This window comes from Hyperolius riggenbachi, chromosome 8, assembly GCF_040937935.1.
Source record: "Hyperolius riggenbachi isolate aHypRig1 chromosome 8, aHypRig1.pri, whole genome shotgun sequence".
Taxonomy (NCBI): Eukaryota; Metazoa; Chordata; class Amphibia; order Anura; family Hyperoliidae; genus Hyperolius; species Hyperolius riggenbachi.
In genome coordinates this window covers 238,018,440-238,044,435 of record NC_090653.1, presented here as the reverse complement: position 1 = coordinate 238,044,435, position 25,996 = coordinate 238,018,440, and the positions used below count along the sequence as shown (strand labels likewise).

Genomic DNA, 25,996 nt, shown 5'->3' with positions numbered 1-25,996 from the left:
CATGTTCTTCTCCAAATAGTGCCCTCCTGTGTCCCCCATGCGTCCCTTATGTGTCCGCCTGTGTCCATGTGTCCCTTATGTATCCTTCGGTGTCGCTTATGTGTCCTCCCATGTGTCCTCCATTTGTCCCCATGTGTCCTCCTGTGTCCATGTATCCCTTATGTGTCCTCCTGTGTTCCCTTCTGTCCCTCATGTGTCCCTTCAGTCCCGAGTATGCCTGCTCCCCCCCCATGTCTCTGCAACCATCCCCCCCCCTTGCGTCTCCGCTCCCCCATGTAAGTGTAGAAGTGTATTGGGCAGCTGGCTTACCTACTCCATGCGCCCGTGAGGATTGCAGACCTCCTTCTCCTCCACGCAGCTGGCTCTAGTGAACGGCTTATACTGATGGCGCGATCAGTACACGCCATCACTAGAGCCAGCTGCGTGGAGAAGGAAGTCTGCAATCCCTGCGAGCACATGGAGTAGGTAAGCCAGCTGATATACTTCTACACTTACAAGGTGGGATTGAAGATGTGGGGGGGGGGGGGGGGGGCGGATGGGGAAGGTTGCAGAGACACGGGAGAGGAAGCGAATTTCCCGACGTGGTAGCGGGTAGGCCTGAACGATAAACCGTTTTTGGATCGAAATCGCGATCACGGAAATGACGATTCCGTGATCGCCATAGCGGCGATTTTTATCCCCTTCTTCAGTCAGCCCAGCATTACCCGCTACCGCTTAGTGCAGCAGCGGTTAGCGGCAGCTCAGCGCCAGTACTTTCAGTCGCCGTGACGGAAGCAGCTCAATCTCTCCCCCAACCTCCACCTACTAGTGTGCAGCCAATCAGCAGAGCGGATGGCAAACTCCGCCCACAGGCTCTCACACTAGCGGCAGCTTTCTCCTCCCAGCACCTCTACATCACTAGCTGGGGCGGGCGACAGACTCCGGCCGCATGCCAGGCTGTCAATCACGTTGTGTCATGTGCGGTAGGCTCTCACTCTTAGTGCGGCTCACTTCAAGCAAGGCTATTTTGTATTAAGGGCGACAAACTCTGCCTGCAGGCTGTCACTCGTGGCTCATTCCTCCCAGCGCTTCCACATCATTTGCTGTGTGGATGGCAGACTCCGCCCGCATGCATGTCAATCAAACTTTGTGTCATGGTCAGCAGACTCCGCCTGCACGCCTGTCTTCCAAGTTGTGTATCGCCTCCGTCTCCATCAGCATGACAATGATGATGACTGTGGTGATCTATTCTTTCTGCAGCCTGCAAAGCTGCAGTGGGGCACTTTGAATGTGTACAAACTAAGGTGGTTTTCATTTCCTTTCTATTCCTTTGTATTTACTTCATATTCCTTCCTATTCTTTGTGAATTTAGTGCTAAGGCTTGATTTGAAGAAAATCGTGAATCGAATCGAAATCGCAATTTCTGACAGAAATCTTGCGATTCAGTCTTTTACTAAAATCGTTCAGGCCTAGTAGCGGGTCAACAATTCGTATCATAAGTCGTTCATAAGTCGAGGATTCCCTGCATTTGCCATATAAGACTTTTTTTCTGCATCTTATACAGCGGAAAATACTTTAGCTATTATGGCTATCATTCATGAACAGGCTGTCGGTAAACAGAATCAGTGCGGGAAAACACCGCTGGCGAATTTTTAGACTTCTGGGTGGGCATTCATGAAGATGTATCCATGTGCGGAAGCAGTGCGGAGATTCCCCGAACTAAGCTGGCGGTAGGCAGGCGGTAGGCTTGCGGAGACACGGAAGCTGCCGAGTTGATACATTTCTCCGTGTTCCGCTCTGCTGCAGCTGCCTGGGAGGTCTGTGTGTCTCCATTCACTTACATTGGTATCGCCACATCAGAGGGAGCGGTACTTCCCGACCTCACACCGCTTGCGGTGATCTTCATGAATTAACATTTTGCTACATTTGTACCGATAATCACCGCACAAGGCGGTGATTTATCACTCTGCTCGGTAGTGTCATTTTTCCATGCGGAAAGAGGCTTTATGAATGCTGACTTTGCCGAGTGGTCGGTAAAGTCAGCTGTTTTAAGCATTTCCGCATGCGGAAATGCTTTATGAATGATAGCCAATGAGGACCTGGGCTGGACTGAGGTTTTAAAAGGAAACCAAGGTGTGAGACCTATGGAAGCAGCACTATTTATTTCCTTTAAAACAATACCAGTTCCCTGGCAGTCCTGCTGATCCTGGCTGCAGTATGTCGAAGGGCCCATTCACACTAGAGTGTTTTGCCGGCGATTTCGGCAAAACGCTCAAGCGCTGGCGCTTTTTAAATCGCTAGTGCTATAATACTCTATGGGCTCGTTCTTACTTGGGCGATTTGCATTAATCGACGGCGATTAACGCAAATCGGCAAACGCAATTGTGTAGCCTGCACCATTTTCAGGCGATTTCCCGGCGATTGTGTTTCAGTGCTATAGAAGAGCGATCGCGGGAAAAATCGCTGCAGTGTCCAGTGATTTTTCCGTGAATCACTCAGTGAATCACTCCTGCAAAACGCCGTCGGTAACCGTCGGCGTGTTGCGCTTTTAAGTGTGAATGGGCCCAAAATCACACACCAGAAACGAGCATGCAGCTAATCTTGTCAGGAACATCTGATCTGCATGATTGTTCAGGGTCTATGGCTTTAAGTATCAGAGGCAGGGGATCAGCAGGACAGCCAGGCAATCTATATATATAATAGAGTAAGTGCCTCAACCTTCAAGCAAGAAGAAGAAGTAGAGCCCTGCCCCCAGGGCCGGTCCAAGCAAGAAGAAGGGGCTGGTCCAAGCAAGAAGAAGAAGTAGTGTCATATCAAACCAAGGGCAAAGAGGGATAATTTGCATATTCAGTAGCAGTACATTGTGGGTAACCACAAATGTTCACTTATTGCTGAATTATTGCAGATTTGCTCCTGTTTTAAGAAGGAAAATTACACCATGCTTTGATTTTTTTAGTAGGAGGACTTTTTGGTCTCTTTTATGCTCCTATACATTCTTAGTAGTTTGGGTCACCCTGAGCTGCTTGGTTACTGTGTTGTACTGGTCCAAGCCCTATCTCATACAGCTTTATCAATCCCTGGCATGCACTGATGACGACCAAATGTCTGAAATAGGTGGTCACATGTGGGTTTGATATGACTGTGTAAAACTTAAAGTTATAGGCTTGCTTGACTTATCAAGGGTGAAAAGCAATAATTTGCATATTTAGTAGCAGTGCATTGTGGGTAATCACAAATATTCACTTATAGCTGAATTATTGCAGATTTTCTTCTGTTTTAAGAAGATAAATTACACCAAGCTTTGCTTTTTTTAGTAGGAGGTCTTTTTGGTCCCTTTTATCCCCCTATATACATTCTGAGTGGTTTGGGGCACCCTGAGCTGCTTGGTTTTTCTGTTGTACTGGTCCAAGTCCTATCTCATACAGCCATATCAATGCTTGCCAGCTACAGATGAGGACCAAAAGTCTGAAACAGGCTGTCACATGTGGGTTTGATATGGCTGTGTAAAATTTAAAGCTATAGGCTTGCTATACACCAGTGGTTCTGGATGCTTGCTTGGCTTACCAAGGGTGAAAAGGAATTATTTGCATATTTAGTAGCAGTGCATTGTGGGTAACCACAAATGTTCACTTATAGCTGAATTATTGAAGATTTCCTTCTGTTTTAGGAAGGCAAATTACACCAAGCTTTTCTTTTTTTAGTAGGAGGGCTTTTTGGTCCCTTTTATCCCCCTATACATTCTTAGTAGTTTGGGTCACCCTGAGCTACTTGGTTACTCTGTTGTACTGGTCCAAGCCCTAGCTCATACAGCTGTATCAATCCCTGCCATGTACTGATGAGGACCAAAAGTCTGAAACAGGCTGTCTACATGTGGGTTTGATATGACTGTGTAAAATTTAAAGCTATATGCTTGCTATACACCAGTGGCTCTGGATGCTTGCTTGGCTTACCAAGGGGGAAAAGGGGTAATTTGCATATTTAGTAGCAGTGCATTGTGGGTAACCACAAATGCTCACTTATAGCTGAATTATTGCAGATTTCCTTCTGTTTTAAAAAGGCAAATTACACCAATACAGTGTGCGGCATTGCAGGAAGTGACGACAGTGGAACGCACGATGGAACACGGAAGAGGTGAGTCATCCCCGCCCGCTGCCTCTTACTAATAGTGGCGGCTGCTACTGTGCTTAAGCAGGAGGGGGAGCGCACATGGGGGACCCAGGTGAGGGGGGGGGGGGTTCCTGCTGAGCTTAAGCTGGAGGGGAAGTGCACATGGGGGACCCAGGTGAGGGGGGGGGGTCCTGCTGAGCTTAAGCTGGAGGTAGAGCACACATGGGGGACCCAGTTGAGGGGGGGTCCAACCCCCCTCCCCGCCGCTGTGCCCAATACCCCCTTCCTGCCCTCTAGTGCGGCGTATGCTACGCCGCGGGTCGGCTAGTCTATATATATAATAGGCTAAGTGCCTCAACCTTCAAGCAAGAAGAAGAAGTAGCACCCTGCCCCCAGGGGCAGTCCTACACTTGCCGCCGAGCTGGAGGGGGTAGCGGGCAGGAAGGGGGTATTGGGCACAGCGGCGGGGAGTGGGGTCAGATCCCCTCTCCCTCACCTGGGTCCTCCATCTGCGCTCCCCCTCTAGCTTAAGTTCAGCAGCAGCCGCCGCTATTAGTAAGAGGCAATGGGCAGGGATGACTCACCTCTTCCGCATTCCAGCGTGCGTTCCACTGTCGTCACTTCCTGCAATGCTGCCCACTTACAATACAGTGGGCGGCATTGCAGGAAGTGACGACAGTGGAGAGCACGCTGGAATGCGGAAGAGGTGAGTCATCCCAGCCCGCTGCCTCTTACTAATAGCGGCGGCGGCTGATGCTGAGCTTAAGCTGGAGGGGGAGCACAGATGGGGGATCCAGGTGAGGGGGGGGGGTCCGACCCCCCCTCCCCGCCGCTGTGCCCAATACCCCCTTCCTGCCCGATACCCTCTGATGCGGCGTATGCTATGCCGCGGGATCGCTAGTGTGCATTATTTCAAGAGAAATAAACATGTCGACCTCCATACCCCTCTCAATCGGTTTCCCTTTAAAGAGACACTGAAGCGGGAAAAAAACTGATATTATGATTTGTATGTGTAGTACAGCTAATAAATAAAACATTAAGATCAGATACATCAGTCTAATTGTTTCCAGTACAGGAAGAGTTAAGAAACTCCAGTTGTTATCTCTATGCAAAAAAGCCATTATCTCTACGACTTTCAAAGTCGTGAGAGGGCTGTTTTCTGACTTTTATTATCTCAACTGTTAAGCTGGCCATACACTGGCCCGATTTGCCGCCGTTTCGACAGCAGATTCGATCACTGGGATCGAATCTGCTGCCAATCGTTCGAGCTACACGCCGAATTTCGATCCATTTCGTCCGATCCCGTCGATCGCTCCGTGCGGAAAATTACCGTCGATCGCCCGCGGGTAGGGAGCGCGTCGCTAGCGGCGTTCGAGTGCCCGACGACCGACGCAATAGAGCGGCAAAACATTACCTGCTCCAGCGGCGCGACTGCCCCCGGTCACCGCTGCTCCGTCTCCGCTCTGGTCTCCGGCATGCTTCAGTTCCTCCTGCCCGGCAGGAAGTTTAAACAGTAGAGGGCGCTCTACTGTTTAAACTTCCTGCCGGGCAGGAAGAAGTAAAGCATGCCGGACCTGGAGACCAGAGCGGAGACGGAGCAGCGGTGACCGGGGGCAGTCACGCCGGCGGAGCAGGTAATGTATTGCCGCTCTATTGCGTCGGTCGTCGGGCACTCGAACGGCGCTAGCGACGCGCTCCCAACCCGCGGGCGATCGACTGTAATTGTCCGCATGGAGCGATCGACAGGATCGGACGAAATGGATCGAAATTCGTAATGTATGCGGCGGGGGAGGGGAGTGGCGGCAGCAGCACCACCACCACAACAGATTGTGAACGGTTTCAGGCTGAAATCGGTTCACAATCTGTTTGCAGTAAAGGTGGCCATACGATCCCTCTCTGATCAGATTCGATCAGAGAGGGATCTATCTGTTGGTAGAATCTGATGGCAAATCGACCAGTGTATGGCTACCTTTAGTTAACTATTTACTTTTTCTCTGCCAGAGGAGAGGTCATTAGTTCACAGACTGCTCTGAAAGAATAATTTTGAATGCTGAGTGTTGTGTAATCTGCACATATTAGAGAATGATGCAATGTTAGAAAAAACACTATATGCCTGAAAATAAAAATATGAGAATATTTTCTTTGCTGCTAATCTTCTAGTAATTATTCATAGTACACAACCAATTCACTATATCATATATTGTTTTTCGCTTCAGTGTCTCTTTAAAAGAGATAACAGGCAGAAAAGGCAGGTAAGTTATGTTTACAAATTAAAGTGTAGAGAAACCGAGAGCCCAATATAGTGTAGTATGTTAAGCATAAATGAAGTAAAGGTTATCGTGAGAAAATTATATTCACAAACGTGGGTTACTACAGAGGCAACCACTGTATAGGCAGGTGAGGAGATTAGACCTGTCCTCACTCAGGGATAAGAAGTCGCTCTCTGTAGATGCGAAAGGGGGTAGATCACCCCTCCACCAGGGGTGGACACGGTATAGCAGTAGGAGAACAGAGGCGCCAGCAGGATAAAAGTGGATAAAAACTTTAAAATTTGCTGGGAGGAAGCGGTGGACTTACCTCCATAAAGCAGACACAAAAGACTGTCTGAATAGTAGTCACATTTATTAATTAGTACCCCAAAACAGTGCAACGCGTTACGCAGGCCCAGCCCGCTTCATCAGGCAATAAACATGGGGACAAGACAGAATTTCAGCAATAGCCAGTGTAGCGCCTCAGCCTGAGGCGCTACACTGGCTATTGCTGAAATTCTGTCTTGTCCCCATGTTTATTGCCTGATGAAGCGGGCTGGGCCTGCGAAACGCGTTGCACTGTTTTGGGGTACTAATTAATAAATGTGACTACTATTCAGACAGTCTTTTGTGTCTGCTTTATGGAGGTAAGTCCACCGCTTCCTCCCAGCAAATTTTAAAGTTTTTATCCACTTTTATCCTGCTGGCGCCTCTGTTCTCCTACTGCTATGTTTACAAATTAGACATACTTCCTACAATTTCACTTATTTATGGGAAATTTCACTTTATTATTAAAATTGCCATGAACATTAAGTGAGTGCTTCACAGGCTCTTTAGTAACTTTAAAAAAAATTCCATTTAAAAAAATAGCTAGGCAAATAAAGGTGACCGAGTTAAAGAAAACCTCTTGAAACCTGAAACCCTTAAAAAATGAGATACATTTTCCTGATAGCTACAAACTTTGGAGGACAATGTGAGTGGAAGCAGGAAATTTGGGCGCCTGTGGCAAACAGGGCCGGTTCTCTCATGAAGCAAGGTGAAACACTTGCATCAGGTGCAGAGATTACAGGGGCAGCATGTGTGTACTGTGTTTACTCTAACAGCATGCACTCAGAGTAGGAGGAGAAGCGAGAGGAGAGCGAAATTTGGGCGCCCGATAAATAGTGGGCGTCGGGCCCATCCAACCGAAATTTTTAGTTTTGAGAATTATTGGTTTGAAAATTATAATTTTGAAAATCATTTTGAGAATTATCATTTCGGAAATTATCGTTTTGAAATTTGTTGTTTTGGAAATGTATTGTTTTTTTGCAGTGGAGGAAGGGGGTTTTAAGGTTAGGCGTGGAGGGGGGGGGGAGGGGGGTCTTAGGGTTAGGCGTCAGGAAGGGAGGTCTTAGGGTTAGGTATCAGGAAAGGGGGGTCTTAGGGTTAGGCATCAGTAAGGGGGCGTCTTAGGGTTAGGCATCAGGAAGGGAGGTCTTAGGGTGAGGCGTCAGTAAGAGGGGTTTTAGGGTTATGCGTCAGGAAGGGGGGGGTTTAGGGTTAGGAGTCAGGAAGGGGGGTTTTAGGGTTATGCATCAGGAAGCAGGGTTTTAGGGTTATGCGTTAGGAAGGAGCCTGCTAGGGTTAAGCATCGGTAGAGGGAGGAGAGTTCTGTGTGAGAGTATGGTTAGGTGTAGCTGCAGTAAAATATGAGTAAAATATACAGTACCAGTGTTTTATTATGGTCATTACCACAGTAAATATGTTTTCGTGTTAATTTGGTACTCAATATACGACGGTATTTATTTATATTGGATCTAATGGAGTAATCTAACAAAATGATCTAACCAGAAAAAAAAATGAAAAAATTGTACCATGTATGGGCACCATAACAGAGATATTAATGAAAAAACTATAAAAAACATTGTTATATACACTATTTTGCAATTTCAGCTTCAACCTTGCGGCGTTTTAATATCGTTATAACATATTTATTATTATAATGGAGATAAAGATGAAAAAACGATAAAAAAAACATTGTAAACAATATTTTGAAATTTCAGCTTCACCCTGCACTGTTTTTTCCTTGCGCCTTTATTTCATGTATGCAATGTGAGTAACCATAAATGACCTAAAGCAGTGGTTCTCAAGCTTTTCAGCACATGTACCCCTTTGTGAGTCATCCCTAAGCAAATGTACCCCTTCCCGAAGAACGTGGTAAAAAAATGGGCGTAGCCATGACATAATGTGGGTGGAGTCAAATACTAGCGAAAAACAGGTAGTCCCCAGTTAACAAATGAGATCGGGACTGTGTCCATTCTTAGCCTGAATCCATTCTCTTTTGTCCCCCTCTGTGTCACCTCATCTCCCCCATATCATCTCTGTCCTCCCTGTGCTTTTTTTGTCCCCCTCTGCGTCACCATTGTTCCCCCTGTGCCTCTTTTCTCCCCCTCTGTTCCCCCGTACCTCCTTTGTCCCCCTCTGTGTCAGCTCTTGTCCCCCTGTCCTAGCCAGTTATAGGTGCCCTCCGGAGAGGTATCCAGGTATAGGTCCCCCCAGTATAGGTAGCAAGGCATAGGTGCCCCCAGTGTAGGTATCCATCTATAGGTGCTCCCAGTATAGGGTATAGAGGTAGAGGTGCCCCCAGTGGTGGCTGGAAGTGTAATGGTTAAGGGCTCTGCCTCTGACACAGGAGATCTGGGTTAGAATCTCAGCTCTGCCTGTTCAGTAAGCCAGCACCTATTCAGTAGGAGACCTTAGGTAAGTCTCCCTAATACTGCTACTGCCCTGGCGCCAGGAAAAAAAGCACAATATAAATGTTATTTGTCTTGTCTTGTCAGTGTGGGCTTTGGGTGCTCCAGTATAGATAGCAGGTACAGGTGGTGCCCCAGTGTAGGTAGCAAGCTATATGTGCTCCAGTATAAATAGCCAGGTGGTGCCCCAGTGTGGGTAGTGGGCTATAGATGCTACAGTATATATAGCCAGGTGGTGCCCCAGTGTGGGTAGCGAGCTATTTGTGCTTGAGTATAAATAGCCAGGTGGTGCCCCAGTGTAGGTAGTGAGCTATAGATGCTACAGTATATATAGCCAGGTGGTGCGCCAGTGTAGGTAGCAAGCTATTGGTGCTCCAGTATAGATAGCAGGTACAGGTGGTGGGTGCCCCAGTGTAGGTAGCGAGCTATAGGTGCTCCAGTATAGATAGCCAGGTGGCTCCCCAGAGTAGGTAGCGAGCTATAGGTGATCCAGTATAGATAGCCAGGTACAGGTGGTGGGTGCCCCAGTGTAGGTAGCGAGCACTTTGTGCTCCAGTATAGATAGCCAGGTGGCTCCCCAGAGTAGGTAGCGAGCTATAGGTGCTCCAGTGTAAATAGCCAGGTGGTGGCCCAGTATAGTTTTACACAGCCCCGCTCCCACGTGGACTCCTCTCGCTGGGCTCTCCTCCTCTTCAGCACTCTAGTCTGCTCGCCGCCTGGCCACATCCTCCTGCTATGGTTACTTCCGACCTCTGATGTTGTGAGAGGCACTGCCGGGTAACCATGGAGAAAGGACGCGGCCAGGCAGTGAGAAGACTAGAGGAAGAGAGCCTGGCGAGAGGAGTCCACACGGGAACGGGGCTGTGTATCTAACCAGGAAACCAGGTGGGGCGTGCGTGTATGCAGTGGAGATATCCTGGAGGCAGCGGGGGACTGGTAATGTATACTTTACACGAGGCACCGGGGGGACATTCTTCATTAGTGAGGCACAGCGTTGGGGCGGCGGATGCGGAGCACAAGGCCGATTCCGGATCAATTTCAGCATGAAATTGATCGGGAATCGGCCTGTGGTGTATGGGCAGCTGACAGATCTCTCTCTTATCAGATTCGATATGAGAGAGATTTGTCTCTTGGTCGAATCTGCCTAGTGCCTATACATTGCTAGATGTATGGCTACTTTTACACTTGATACACACCTTCCCCTGGATAAATAAGTGCAGAGGTGTAACGATTGGTGTAGCACACAGATGTCTGGTTATTGTGTGATCTGCAGAATCACCAATAATACAGACTCTATACCCGATTATGGGGTGATCTGCAGTATCAACAATAAAGCAAGTATAGACGGCTGAGAAACAGAGGTGTAAAGTGTTTGGTGCAACAGTAGATTAAATGGATAGATCTCACCAGAGAAGCTGGTGAGTATTATCTGAAACAACAGTGCTAGACCTCACCAGGGGAGCTGGTGGGTACTAGCTGCTATAACAGTGCTAGCCCTCACCAGGGGAGCTGGTGGGTACTAGCTGCAACAACAGTAGTATAAATAATAGGTCTCACCAGAGGAGCTGGTAAAGTACTAACAACAGGAGTGACAACAAGGTTTGGCTAAACCTTACCAGGGGAGCTGGTAAGGTACTATCAGCACAAGCGACTGAATAGTTTAACTAGACCTTACCAGAGGAGCTGGTAAGGGGAGCTGGGAAAAAAGGGCGCATGCCGCTAGTGGACAAAAAGGGCGCCGCCATTCACTCCCATAATAAATAGAGTTTAATGGGCGCCGAGTAGGAAAAAAGGGCGCCGGAGCTAAATAAAGTTTATAAACGGCGCCAGGAGCTAAATAAAGTTTACAAACGGCGCCCGGCGATGTTTAATGATTTATAACTGAACTTGTGGTGATTTACGTTTATAAAATGCACCCGTGCCGAATAACGTTTATGAAAATACTAAACATATTTATCTCATTTAAATAATTAAAACATTATTTAAAGTTTTATCCCTTACTGTTTGTAAAACATTATTATTCACAAAATAAAGCGATCAGTACGTAACATAAATTGCAAAATATTTTTTGAATCCACAATTAGTAAAACATTATTATCCACATAATAAAGGGGGGTCTTAGGTTTAGGCACCAACAGGGGGGTCTTAGGTTTAGGCACCAACAGGGGGGTCTTAGGTTTAGGCATTAACAGGAATCCACAATTAGTAAAACATTATTATCCACATAATAAAGGGGGGTCTTAGGTTTAGGCACCAACAGGGGGGTCTTAGGTTTAGGCACCAACAGGGGGGTCTTAGGTTTAGGCATTAACAGGGGGGTCTTAGGTTTAGGCACCAACAGGGGGGTCTTAGGTTTAGGCACCAAGAGGGGGGTCTAGGGGTTAGGGGTAGGTACAGGGAGGGTTACTTAGGCACCAACAGGGGGGGGTCTTAGGTTTAGGCACCAACAGGGGGGTCTTAGGTTTAGGCACCAAGAGGGGGGTCTAGGGGTTAGGGGTAGGTACAGGGAGGGTTACTTAGGCACCAACAGGGGGGTCTTAGGTTTAGGCACCAACAGGGGGGTCTTAGGTTTAGGCACCAAGAGGGGGGTCTAGGGGTTAGGGGTAGGTACAGGGAGGGTTACTTAGGCACCAACAGGGGGGGGTCTTAGGTTTAGGCACCAACAGGGGGGTCTTAGGTTTAGGCACCAACAGGGGGGTCTTAGGTTTAGGCACCAACAGGGGGGTCTTAGGTTTAGGCACCAATAGGGGGGTCTTAGGTTTAGGCACCAACAGGGGAGTCTAGGGGTTAGGGATAGGTACAGGTAGGGTTCTATGTAAGAGTAGGCTTAGGTATAGTTTTAGTAAAATTTTAGTAATAATTACTAATGTATTACAACACTTATTACGAACGTAGTTATATTTATATCATCTTTATAAACAATATTTTCAGATTTTATTATAAGAACAAACCATAAATGACGGTTATTCACAATAATATACAATTATAACAATTAAACATATATTATTGGTTTTTTTATAAACGTAATTATAAGTTTAACTTTTGAAACAGGGAAGATTAACGTTTTCACAATTTCCGATTTAATAAACATTATTTAATGATTTATAATTTTGTTAAACATTATTTGTAAACGAAATATAGCACACTATATTTATAAACCCTATTAATGATTAATTATTATTTAGAGTTTACACCCCGCGCCCTTTTTGTCCAGGCGCCCTTTTTGTACGTACGCCTGGTAAGGTACTATCAGTCACAGGAGCTGTATAACTTAAACCTCACCAGAGGAGCTGGTGGGTATTAATCAAAAGAGCACCTCACCAGTGTCAAGGGCCCACTGGTGAGTAGAGAGGTCAGACAGGCAAGGTTTGGCAACTGAGAGGCGAATACAGTACAGAAACGTGAGGCAGAAGAATAGTGAGTTATCAGGCAGAGGTTCAGCAACTAAGGTCAGATAGGCAGAAGTACAGAATCGATGAGCAATAGCAAGGTCAGAGTATAGCCAGAATCATACACAGGTAATCAGTAATACAATATAACAATAGTCCTAGTCTTGTGTGAAATCCCTGGTTTCCTCCCAGATCAAAGCACACCGGATACTAGTCTAAGGTCTGAGCGCTAACACGAGTGTATTCGCAACAGAAGACAAGTTGCAAATGACCAGTGAAGGCTTAAGAAGCCGAGGAGAGCACACAGCCGCGCCCCTTACCAATCAGCCAATCCAAGCGGCGTGAGTCACCCCTGACGTCAGCCGACCGGCAGGTCAGCTGACGCGCCTTCTTCCAGCATAAAGGTCCTGTCTCCGCGTGATACAGAGACCCGATGGGCACGAGACAGTACCGTTCGTGGCGTGCTAGACGCCGACGGAACGGATGAGGCCTGAGAACAGGGAAAAAAGGCGACTGCGGGTACACCCTGCGTGTCCGCAGCCGCCATAGTTGCAGATGTTACAAGAGGGAAGGGAGGTGGGAAATGGCAACTCCTACAGCAATTAGAAGCCAGGACAAACTGCAAGGACAAAAAAGCTGCTTGTATCCCCTTTAATGCCCTGGGCAACAGTTCAGTGTGGCTTCAAGCAGAAAGGGTAAGTAAGGTAACAGTGGGCTCGTCCTACACTCGGCTGAGATGATGCAGCGCTCGGGATCTCTTGGCAGTGAATTGGGAGCACCGTATACATGCAGGGGCGTAGCAATAGGGGGTGCAGAGGATCCAACCGCATCGGGGCCCTTGGACCAGAGGGGCCCCGAAGGGCCCTCCCTCAACTACAGTATTAGCTCTCTGTTGGTCCTGTGCACATAATAATCACTTCTATAGATACTTTGAATAGTGGTAATTATTAACAAGCTGTTTCCCATCCCCTTCTTGCACCTCTGACACTGTACTTGCCATTGGCAGGTTTTGGTGCGCCGCCATATCAATTGTTATGTACAGAGTGCTTGAGGGGCCCCATTGTAAAACTTGCATCGGGGCCCACAGCTCTTTAGCTACGCCACCGTATACATGCTAGATTCTAGGCAGACACGGCCCTGACTGGCTGCCTCAGCCAAGAACCATCTAGCGTGTATACGAGACTTTACTCAGTACAGCTTGATGCAGTAAAGCCATCATTCATAGGAGATTCTAAACAGAAATCAAAGCTCTAAATGAATTATTATGCAATTTGAATGCAACAAATATATGATCGGTATGATGTTTCCAGATAACCAATGTAAAGCTGGCCAAAGGCTTATGGATTGTCATAGGATGTGGCAAAACGATTGATCCCAACACACACTGCCCACTGATTTTCAATAGGTTCCAGTAGGGAATCAACTGAAAATTGATCGAACTGTGATCAAACTGCAGCACTGCACTATTTGATGCAGTGCAGCGTTATGGGCGATCAATCTGCTGCCACTCCTGACCTAGATCTTCCATTTTGTTCATTCGATAACGTTGAGTGATTTTTGATCATAATCAACCAGAAGACAATCGATCAGACATTTTGGAGTGCCCATACGCTTTATCGATTTTCCTATTCGATTACCTGCAGATTCAATCAATCTACATGGAACTGATCCCCCAAAATGTCAGATTGATCGACTTTTGGTTGAATTTGACCAACATCGATCAAAAAGTATGCTCGGACAGAATGGAAGATATAGGGCCTGATTCACAAAGCGGTGATAACTCAGTTATCACGCCTGAAAGACTTTAGGCATGATAACCTTTGCACCACACTGGTGAAAAGCCAGTTTAGGCGTGATAAGTTTAGGTGTGATAAGTTTAGGTGTGATAAGTTTAGGCATGCTAAGTTTAGATAAGTGTAGATAGCGTGCAAAGTCCCGCATGAAAAGCAGCGCCATTAAACTCTATGCGAAGTGCACCAGACTTTGCTAGCGCAAAACTTTTGATCAGCTGTGCACTGTGGTGCTAACGCAGTTGGTGCTTAAACTTATCATGCCTAAACTTATCACACCTAAACTTATCATGCCTAAACTTATCACACCTAAACTTATCACACCTAAACTTATCATGCCTAAACTGAGTTTAGGCGTGATAAAGGGCTTTTCACCAGGGTGCTAACTGTTAGCACCGCTTTGTGAATCAGGCCCATAGGCTGATAAGGTGCCCATGCACTAGGTTGATTGCCTGCAAAGCAGCCTGTGCAGTAAGTAAGCACATATTCAGTAAGGAGTCCTTGGCCTAAGCTCCCTAACTGCTACTGCCCACTGAGTGCAACTCAAGCGTTTGAGTCCACCAGGAGAAAAGTGCAATATAAATGTTATTTATCTTATCTTGAACAATAAAAAAAGAAATCAAGGTAAAGTCTTTAGTCTTATGCTGGGCATACACCGACTCCCGCCGCGTCCCCGCTCGTCCGCGCGTGTGCCCGGATCGATTCCCGCTCGTCCCCACCTTATCTTATTCTTATCTTCTTCGATTTGCCGCTATTGTCCGCCCACGGGTATCGAGTGCGGAATCGATCCCAGCGGTGATCGGACACGCCGGATATTATCAATCGAGCCATCAGCCTCCCTCGATGCCGTGAATGCCCAGCATAATTGTCAACCCAGGTGATACCTAGGTGTTTCTCACACCTTTACACGTGTAATAACGTCTATTAGATTATGGTCCACCAAATACAGCAAATTACTGATTATACCACTGTCTTTATACCATTCGATGCAGTCCACAGCTATGTTCAATCAATGAACGTTCAATCCATAGAAAAATAGCCTTTTCCAATTTATGCTCGATCAATTTCTTATACTGTATGAAAAATCATTTAAGAGGATCCTAGTTTTAATAGGTTTGTTGTTCAATTTCATATTTTTATCAAATATAGCACCTATTTTCGTAAAACGTCCTACAATGTATTCTAGCCACAGGATAGCCAATATCTATAGATAACTTCATCCAGGTTCCCTTCTGCTAAACTGCAATTCCCTGTGTTGAGGCAATGGTTAAACTTTATGACATAGGAATTACAATCAGAAATCTCTTGTGTCATCAGTTTGCATTTAGTTCAGTGTCTGAGAAAGTGACAGGTGCACTTTCCAATACAAAAATGCCTTAAAACATAGCAAATTACAGCAGTGATCATACATACAGTATGCATAACAAATGAATACAGAGTAGTACAGCAGACACTGGGTTAGTGCATTTATGTCAGTCAGATTAGGATCCCATATGACCAGAAGGCAGATGGGCACAGGACAGGGACAGGGTAAAAGGAGGGGGGGGGGGTCTCACCTTGTGAAAGAAGGCACTAATGGCTGAGTCCCGTCTTGCTTCCCCCTCCATTCTTAGATGTGTCACAGATATCACCAGCACCCACGTGTCTTCATGTCATGCTTGGTCACAGAGTCTCAGCTACTAAATCTACTTCTCCTCTAAGTCATTAAACTTGTCACTATGTAAGCAACTCTCCACATAACACTAATGTGCTCTTCCCCCTGCAATATTCCCATTGAGCGCCAACCCAACAGCTGTATTCCTGTGCAGGCACTGCACTAGCACTTTATGCCAGGCACCCACTGTCCTGTCCTGACACTGACTTCCCCAACCCACCCTTCCCTCCTGCTGTCTGCACAGCCTGCTCAACTAACTGGACACAGTCCCTCAGCCCAGCCAGTACCACCAATAGCAGAGGGCAGCAAATCAAGGGTCTGTACACTGCACCCCTCTCTCTGCTGATAGAAAATAATCCCCCTATGAACATGGTTCAGTGTGCTGAGCAGTCATAGAAACACCTGCTACTGTAGCTCTGAAATTATGCCCGGTGACTCCCCCTGCCTGTACTGTATAATAGACTGTTCCATTAAAATCACTGCAGTACAGAGGGATGACACACACACACTATACTACTGACAGATTGGAGGGAGGCAGGAGCTGGCTAGTTATGTCAGCACACATTGATTAAAGGGAGCCAGCTGACACAAGTATCCTTTTCTCTCCAAGTGAAATTACATTGCAGATCAGGAGCAGCTATTCTTGCTGAGGAGAAATTAAACCTGGAGACACAGATCTAAAACTGCCATCTAATAGCTTAGAAATCAGAGTGTTGAGATGTTACTTTTTATTTGTGAATTGAGGCTTCTACAGCTAAAAATCCCAAAACATATTAAACCCAGGAATAGAAGCAGATAGTCTAGAGTGCCATTTTTATGTTCTGTGGGTGGAGCAGCTGCTGGCGCTTGGACTGCATCATCGCCAACTGTTCAAACTGTAAGAAATTGGGCACAGACTGAATCCCTCTCTCGCTGCGATGCAATAGTTTTCTTCCCAATCTCTAGTACTGCGATTCTGCTGAGATTGGCTTTGTTGTGGTGTGTTTTGCGCCCCCCCCCCAAAAAAAAAGAGCGTAAAAATATTTTACTGCAGAATTATGGGAAAATTGCATTGCGGCGCCGGTGCAATTACTATGCGATTTTCCTGCGTTCCTCAATCGCACAGAAAATGCAGCAGAACAGCAACTGTTCTCTGGAGAAAATCGCGTCACAAACAGATCGCAGTAATGGAGACGTTTGGCGCGATTTCTATTAGTTTAACTCCACCTAGCATTTTGCGATCCCCAAGGGATCAGATACAGTGCACACTCCGGCTTGGTCCATTGTGTGAACCAACCTTAAAGCTTTGCCCACTAATAAGGATCAGAAGTTGATGCCCCAGGTGACAGTGCTAGGCTTTCAGGGGATTGGGGGCCGCTGTACACATGATAGATTTTCAGCAGATGGTCGTTATCGGCCAACATAGTTACCTTAGGGACGCAACTCTTTTAATATGTATGTCATAAGGGTATATTACTGTTATTTTTGCAAATTAGGGCTTATAGTTAGTGACGGACGGAACACTAAAAATATACACTTTTATTTCCAAATAAAATACTGTATTGTCAACAGGGCCGGATTTAGGCTGAGGCCTCCTAGGCCATGGCCTAGGGCACCACAGGAGCAAGGGCACCAAAGCAGCAGACTAAACTGGTGCAGAATTTGCAAGCTTGCAAATGCTGCAATGAAGGGATATCAGGCGAGCGCCTGACTGCAGTACTCTGCTGCTAGTCACCTGTGCAGCAGCCACCTTTCTCTCTGTGCACATTTGCATTGCAGCAGGAGCTATGAACTTGGGCAGCATTGGAGACAGAGGGGAAGAGGAAGCTTCTGCACTGGAGACAAGCAGAGAAATGAGTGACACTGATGGCTGCTGTGGTGTGAAGGAGAGCTGGCGACTTATACTGAAAGGGGGTTGGAAGGAGGGATTAAGGGAGTCATCTGGCTATCTATACTGGAGGAAAGGGGGAACGGGTCATCTTGCTACCTACACTGGAGGAGAACGGGGAGGGGTCATCTGGCTACCTATACTGGAGGGAAAGGGCGGGGGGTCATCAGGCTACCTATACTGGAGGAAAAGGGGGAGGGGTCATCTGGCTACCTATACTGGAGGGAAAGGGGGAGGGGTCATCTCGCTACCTATAATGAAGGGCGGCGGCTGGTGACAGTGGCCTAAGACGGTAAAGAGTACAAATCCGGCCCTGATTGTCAACATACATTATACTAGGGACATATTTTAAATGTTGTAATAACTGGGATAAATGGGCAACTAAAATGTGTGGGTTTTATTCACAGTAGCACATTTTATTTTAAAACGTTAAAGAGTAACTGTTAGCCCCAAAAATCAAATTTAAATCTCTATTGCAATGTTTTAATTACTTTGTAAGGAGCCAAAAAGGCAATGCAGAAGTTAAAAAGCTATTTTTTTTACTGTGTAGCCTTTTCCCCAAGCTCCTAAGGAGGACGCAAAGCCGCATACCAGATACTGCAGAGCATGCCCATGTCTGCCCGACCCCCCTCTCCCCCCCAGGACCAGGTGCCGATGTCTGCCCGACCCCCTCTCCCCCCCAGGACCAGGTGCCGATGTCTGTCCGCTCCCCCCCCAACCCGCCCCCCCAAGAGCCGATGTCTGTCCGACCCCCCAGGACCAGGTGCCGATATCTTTTCACCCCAACAGTTGACACGGAGGGAGAGCGGGAGCGGAGTACATCTACACACTTCCAGCGCCGCCACCGCAGAGCAGCCGCCGCCGTGCATCTCTCTCCTGCTCGTGATTCTCTCACATGTGACTCGGCGGCGGCTGCTCTGCGGTGGCGGCGCTGGAAGTGTGTAGATGTACTCCGCTCCCGCTCTCTCTCCGTGTCAGCTGTTGGGGTGAAAAGATATCGGCACCTGGTCCTGGGGGGTCGGACAAACATCGGCTCTTGGGGGGGGGGCGGGTTGGGGGGGGGGAGCGGACAGACATCGGCACCTGGTCCTGGGGGGGGGGAGAGGGGGTGGGGCAGACATCGGCACCTGGTCCTGGGAGGGAGAGGGGGGTCGGGCAGACATGGGCATGCTCTGCAGTATCTGGTATGCGGCTTTGCGTCCTCCTTAGGAGCTTGGGGAAAAGGCTACACAGTAAAAAAATTAGATTGCTTTTTAACTTCTGCATTGCCTTTTTGGCTCCCTTACAAAGTAATTAAAACATTGCAATAGAGATTTAAATTTGATTTTTGGGGCTAACAGTTACTCTTTAATGGCTGAAAACTGAGAAATAATGATTTTTCCCATTTCTTTTCTTATAATTTCCGGCCTAGACACATAGACGCATAAATTTGCAGTATAAGCAAAAAACGTCGCAAAAAACACCCAAAAAAACCAGTTCTTCTGATCGGTGGGCGGCAGGTACAGTCCTACACCGGACGTTGTAGCTACAATAATGATTGGCTGGAGACAGGTGTAGGCTAGGCGGATGTTGTCAGCTTTATTAACCTAGCTGACCCCGCATTGCTGAGGAATAAATACAATGAGAGATACTATTTTTGCACAGTGATGTGTGAATTTGTATCTGAGTAATAAAAAGATTCCTATGGTCGTCTCTTACGTTAAATATCTAGCTACCTCTACGGTGCCTATGGCATACCATATCTTTACTTAACCTTTTACCCTGTTTCCTCGGATGTGAGGGACCGCATGGTCAAGAGCCAACTCAACAAAGTTCCTAGTGTTGGGTGGTTCACCTGTGCCAATATGTGTCAGATATCACTCAGATTCCAGTTTTGATAAATGTATATCATTGTGAACTGTCATGTACCTCGAATATGCTTTCTAAGTATTTCTCCTGTTTTTACTGTATGTGTTTTTTGAAAAAAAAATCCTGAATAAAAATTATTATATTAAAAAAAAAAAAAAAAAGATTCCTATGAGGCTATAGCTGTGATCCATGTCTCCTAGCCGCAAATATAAGGGTTTGATGCATTACGATATGGCATATTCCTATTGGTTAGCAAAGGTCATGAATATGTATTTATGCTAATACAAAGTCTTCCATCAGGTCCTCTCTGGGGCTATAAAAATGGGGCTTTGCTGTTTGTTATTTGAGTGTGTACTAGACGCCATCTGAAAAAGCTAATCTGAAACGCTGTGCGTCATGGTGGTGTGATACACTGTTTTATGCCTTGTATGATGCTTTCAAAGAGCTAAAAATAAAAAGAAGATTTTAGATGGTGCGGATCCTGAGAACTTATTTCCTGTGATACAATGACAGCAGCCATGTTGTTTGTAAACATTACACAGAGGCAGGCTTATCTGCATCTTGAGCAAAACAACCTAATCCCCCCCTCCTCCTCCCTCCTCCCCTCTGCCTCTGAAATCTCTGGCTAGTAATACCTCCCCCTCCTCCTGCCCAGACTGAGCTCCCATGAGCCCTTGCTACTGTCTGAAAATGCCTTGGCTCTCTGAAAACCTGTGGGCGTGGCTTGTTTAGTTTATAGGGAATTAGAGTATTAAAACAAAAACAAAAAAGTATTTGGCTTGAGAAATGCCCTATAAACAATAGGAAAGGAACACAGTTATGCAATGAGTAAAAGTTCATCTCGGATCCACTTTAAGGTTTAATACTATCCAAAATATTATTTAGGGGTTGAATAGAGCAAGGGACTTTTAAGACCTCTGCTATGCTTTTATTGTTTTCTGAGCCCATTTTGGGAAGTGTAGGTTTGAGTCACAAATGGCAGGAAGTGAATAGAAATCTCTACAAGGATACAGACAGCAAAAAAGAACCGTTATTTGTGAAAAAATGTGAGAAACGGTTAACACCTCCCGTCAGGTTTTATTGCTGTGAGAGCTTCTGTTTGAAAATTTTCAATAACTCCCTGCACCTGTCTGTCCTCAGCTCTCCCATACACACTAACAATATATAATCTACATTTAATGTCAATGTACAGGGGCATAACTAGAGATCAGTGGGCCCCCTGCTGAGGTATGGATGCCCCCCCCTCCCACCCAAAAAGCAACAACAAACAAAAAACAAAAACGGGAAAGGCAGGCCAGATAGGATATAAAAAAAAAACTTATTACAAGTAGCCAGGTATAGGTGCCCCCAGTATAGGTAGCCAGGTATAGGTGCCCCAGTATAGGTAGCTTCCAGCTGTTTCTTTTCATTTTTATTATAAAAAAGTTTTTATTGCCACGAACAAACACTAATAACCATTTGGATCTTCTCCTTCCATGTTTCAGAAAATCATCACATGAGATTGCTAGCAAAAGCAAGTAGAGCTGTGCATACCCACGTTTTATTCTCACCACCTGACACAGTGATTTGTGACAGTCTCTGGTGAAAGTAAGAACAGGTGTCCAATGACATTGTTTATTTATCCACTGTGGTGAATCACTAAACAACTGACACGGATGACTACTATTGTTCAGTACCTCCTGCTTCTTGCTACCCCCTCCCCTCTCCATAAAGCAGAACAAGCTGCTTGACTGCAGGTAAACAGAGTGTCCACACAGTTATGTTTTCTAAAATAGCTTGACTGCAGGTAAACAGAGTGTCCACACAGTTATGTTTTCTAAAATAGTAACCTGGAATGCATATCAACAATTGTTCCGGCCTCCAACAACAAAGAGTATGAGCAGCCCATCCTGTCTTGCTTGATGTAACTTTATCCTGCTTTATACCTGAACATTATGAATATATGACACTGTGATCCTGTAGGATTTAAAGCACACCTGAACTAAGAGGGATATGGAAGCTGACATGTTTATTTCTTGTTAATTAAAGCGGAATATAACCCTGCATTTCAACTTTGCTCTAAAACATTATTTACAGCATAATATATGCAACCAGCATTTTTTTTTACTAGACCAGCATTGGAAGGGTTACACACAGATCTTTAAAGTTCCTGGAGAGAACTGCTCCCCGCAGCCGAAGTTTAGATAGATACATTTAAGCAAAACAAAATGTAACAACTGTGGAATGTGACTCACTCTCTCTGACTGTGCAGGAGCTGGAGGACAGCCAAAGAGTGTGTAACATTCCTCACTTGTTACATTTTGTTTACTTAAATGTATCTAAACTTTGGCTGCGGGGAGCAGTTCTCTCCACGGAACTTTAAAGCTCTGTGTGTAACCCTTCCAATGCTGGTCTAGTAAAAAAAAATGCTGGTTGCATATAATATGCTGTAAATAATGTTTTAGAGCAAAGTTGAAATGCAGGGTTATATTCCGCTTTAATGCACATTGCCTGGCTGTCTTGCTGATCATCTGTCTCTAATAATTTTAGTCATACACACAGAACAGGCATGTAGATCAGGTGTTTGACATTAAGTGTACCTGAGACAAAATAAGACAAAAGTTTCAAACATACCTGGGGCTTCCTCCAGCCCCCTCCACGCAGATTGCTCCCTTGCCACCGTCCAATGCCTCCAGGATGCTCCGATAGCAGTCCTGTTATCTTCAGCCAGTCAGGGCCAGTTGGTGTAGGCGCATTGAGGCCAAGTGCACACCCCCGTCAGAGATGGGCTTTCGAGTAGTAAACTACTCAAATTAGAAATTCAAATAAAGTCTAATGACGTCACGTGTGACCGCGGGATGGGGGGGTTAACTTACCCAGAAGTCTTCAGGCCGTGGGCCTTTGGGCCTTCCATTATGCGTCATAGGCGTAATGGAAGCCGCGTTGCATGACTCACTACTGCGCTTCCTCTTTCAAGCTGGAAGGAGGAAGCGCAGACATGAGTCATGGAACGCAGCTTTCATTGCGCCTATGATGCGTAATGGAACGCAAACGGCCCGAAGACTTCTGGGTAAGTTAACCCCCTCCCCATTCTGTGGTCACACGTGAAGTCAATAGACTTCATTTGAATTTCGAGTTCGAGTAGTTTACTACTCGAAAGCTCATCTCTGACGGGGGTGTGCACTTGGTCTTAATGCGCCTACGCCAACTGGCCCTGACTGGCTGAAGATAACAGGGCTGCTATCGGAGGATCCAGGGGGCTTTGGGCGGTGGCGAGGGAGCGTGATTAGGCAGTTGCGCACAGCTGGCCTGCGCATGCGCAGTACGCCTGATTGGCCGAGGGGGCTGCTATCGGAGGATCCAGGCTTTGGATGGCTGCAAGGGAGTGATCTGCATGGAGGGGGCTGGAGGAAGCCCCAGGTATTTATAAAACGTTTGCATCCTTCCGTCTCAGGTACACTTTAAGTTTGACTGCATTTTCTGCATGCTTGTTTCAGGTGTGTGATTCAGACACTTCCAACTTATGAAAGATTAACATGACTGCCAGCAACTAGTATTGTTTAAAAAGGAAACCAATATGGAAGCAACCATGTCCCTCTCAGTTCAGGTGTCTTTTAAGATATTCAAGTTAAATACAGTAATGGTCTTGTTCACCCTTTTACTACTTTGCTGTTCCACTAACCCTTCAGTTTGAAAGGTATTGTTTCCATTTTAGGGGTAACTGTAGGGGAAGTAGCTTGTTCAGTTGTAGGGGGAGTCCTGGACTTTGAGGTGCCTACAGACGTTGTCCCTCTGTTGTGCCCATACTTGTTTGAGAGGATGGGGGTGTCATGGTTGCCACACTAGTGTTATGATTCTTGGCAGATTGGTTTCCAGATAGTGAGGGTTGCCACAAGGAAAACAAGGCACATAACATTTATATTGCTCTTTTCTCCTGGCAAACTCAAAGCACTTCAGGGCTGCAGCAACTTATAAAATACTATAATATAGTATTTAGTAAGAGGGCTTTTTGGTCCATTGTAGCCCTTTGCACACTCCAGTGAGTTCTGGTTCACTATGGGCTTGCTGGTTAGTCTGTACCTGGGTGGGAGTTTCAAGTCCTACTCCATAGAGCCACATTAATCCATGCCATGCACTGATGAGGATCAATCAATCCGAAACAGTCTGCATGTTAGATTAGTGTGGCTCTGTAATATTAACAAGCTGACACGTCATTGCATTCCAGCGAATCTGGAGGTGTGTTTAGCCCACAAGGACAACAATGGGTGATTTGCATATTTCAGCAGTGATGCACTGGGAGAAATCTCGGAGCTCACTCCAACCTGAATTATTGCAAATACTTTCTGTTTTAAAGAGGAACTGAATACTCCTGTAAAAGCAAACAGTTTCACTTATCAGGGACTTCCCCAAGCTCCCAGCAGTCTTCCCGTTCCGCGCCAGTCCTCCATAATCCTCTGTTCTTCCGCCGCCAGCTAGTTTCATTGCCGTCGACTTGTAAGTCGTCCGCAACAGCGCCTGCGCACCTCAGGCTATGCAAAGCTTTCTTTGCATTCCAGCCAGCTATAGCGTCCTGCGCTAATATCGCAGGACACTATAGCAGGCTGCAACACGAACAAAGCTACACATAGCCTGGGGCGCGCAGGCACAGTTGCCGTCAACGTACAATGTCGACGGTAACGAAACTCGTGGAGGACCAACGCAGGGACAGAACTCGTGGAGGACCGGCGCGGGACAGAATGGCTGCTAGGGGCTTGGGGAAGTCCTAGGTAAGTAAAACTGTTTGTTTTTACAGGAGTATTCAGTTCCGCTTTAAGAAAGCAATTTTTTGCTTTCCATAATGTCTAGGGGGCTCAACAAAGTTTTGATGGGGGGGGGGGGAGGGGGCATGGTCTGTAGCTACATCCTTGGTTCCAGCATTAATTCCAGCACTGTTTTGCTTTATAGACCCTGATGCACGAGCTACCAACATAGCAATGCTTGTGTTACCCATGTACTGCAGGTCGCACTGATTGCCCAATGCACAGCACTCTGCTCTGCATTAGTACTGGTAATTTTGCCTTGGCTACCTGCTTAAAGAATTAGTAAGCTTATTATTCTATTATTCCAACAGAGAAACGTGTTGATGAGAGATATGATGAGAAAAAAAAGTAGGAAGACCAGATAGCTCTAAAAATCCCCCCAGCCAACCAGAAACCACCACAGATTACATCTAACTGCCTCTTTCAAAATAGGATTTTGAGGAGAAGACTGCCGAGGTCACACTGCATGAGTAGTGATCTGATTTAGTGCCCCTTTCTCCTAGCCCGGTACTACTACTACGCAGGCACAGAACGATCCCAGCCGCCGGAACGCGACACCGCCGCCGAAGATAACAGGGCATCTACCGGAGCATCTGGACGGCGGAGGAGGACGGCGTGGGGCCGATTAGCCTGAATGGGGCTGGAGCAAGCCCCAGGTAGGTATAAAACTTTTCTATTTATCTATCTCAGGTACACTTTAAGTAAACTAAGGGTCGTATCTATTTGCCATAAATACCTCACAATCCAATTCATGTATCTGGATGATACTTATATTTGCAAACAAAATACCTCTACCTCCTTGCACCATTTTTTGAACAATCTTCTCTGCTCAAAAGCCTCTGAGTTCTGTTTGTGATGTTTACATTTGGTTCCCATCATTGCTGAACTAGTTAGCCTTCAAGTGACACTGAAGCGAAAAATAAATTATGATATCATGAATTGGTTGTGTGGTACTGATAATTAATAGAGCAATGCTTAGTAGCAAAGAAAATAGTCTCATATGTTTAATTTCAGTTATATAGTTGTTGTATTTTTTTTTATAACATTGCATCATTTTCTAATATTTGCAGTTTACACCCTACACTCAGCATTCTAAATGATTTCACAGAGCAGGCTAATTACCTTTTGAACTTTCCTCTGCAGAAAAAAACAAAATACAGTGACAGACACTTGAGATAATAAACTTCAAAAAACAGCTCTCTGCGACTTTGAAAGTCGGAGAGATCAGTGAAGCTCTTTTGCATAGATAACAACTGGAGTTTCTTAACTCTTCATGTACTGGAAACAATATTAGACTCATATCCCTACTGCCAATGTGTTATTTATTAGCTGTACTACACATACAAATCATTATATCATAAGTTTATTTTCACTTCAGATTCCCTTTAATTTTATCACATGAGTTAGGCAAAAAATACTGTGTATAAAGCTCGCTATACAAACATCGATTTTGATCACCCAAATGGGCCCCAGAAGTAGCCAGCCATTTTTGCCCCCTTTGTGCCCCCAACCAAAAAAATAAAAATTTGTAGCTGGATCCGCCACTAATCATGTTATTCTACTCCTACCAGTGCAAGGGTGCTGCATGCGTGATTTCTGGTGT

The 25,996-nt window shown here is 46.0% G+C and overlaps 1 protein-coding gene across 7 annotated transcripts in view; it reads right to left on the bottom strand.

The window, feature by feature from the left end:
- Nucleotides 1-25,996, bottom strand: part of PIP5KL1 (phosphatidylinositol-4-phosphate 5-kinase like 1) — a 129,542-nt gene that overhangs the window by 69,158 nt on the left and 34,388 nt on the right. For 5 of the 7 annotated variants that reach the window (XM_068249784.1, XM_068249785.1, XM_068249783.1 and 2 more), the window contains exon 3: nucleotides 25,189-25,300. The exons of 1 other annotated variant lie outside the window; for it this stretch is intronic. In XM_068249784.1, the coding sequence (XP_068105885.1) occupies nucleotides 25,189-25,272 (84 nt within the window). In that variant the 5' untranslated portion in view covers nucleotides 25,273-25,300. Of the gene's footprint in view, nucleotides 1-15,802; nucleotides 16,096-25,188; nucleotides 25,301-25,996 lie in introns of those variants that run through there. One more of the 7 variants, XM_068249788.1, reaches the window with a different exon arrangement.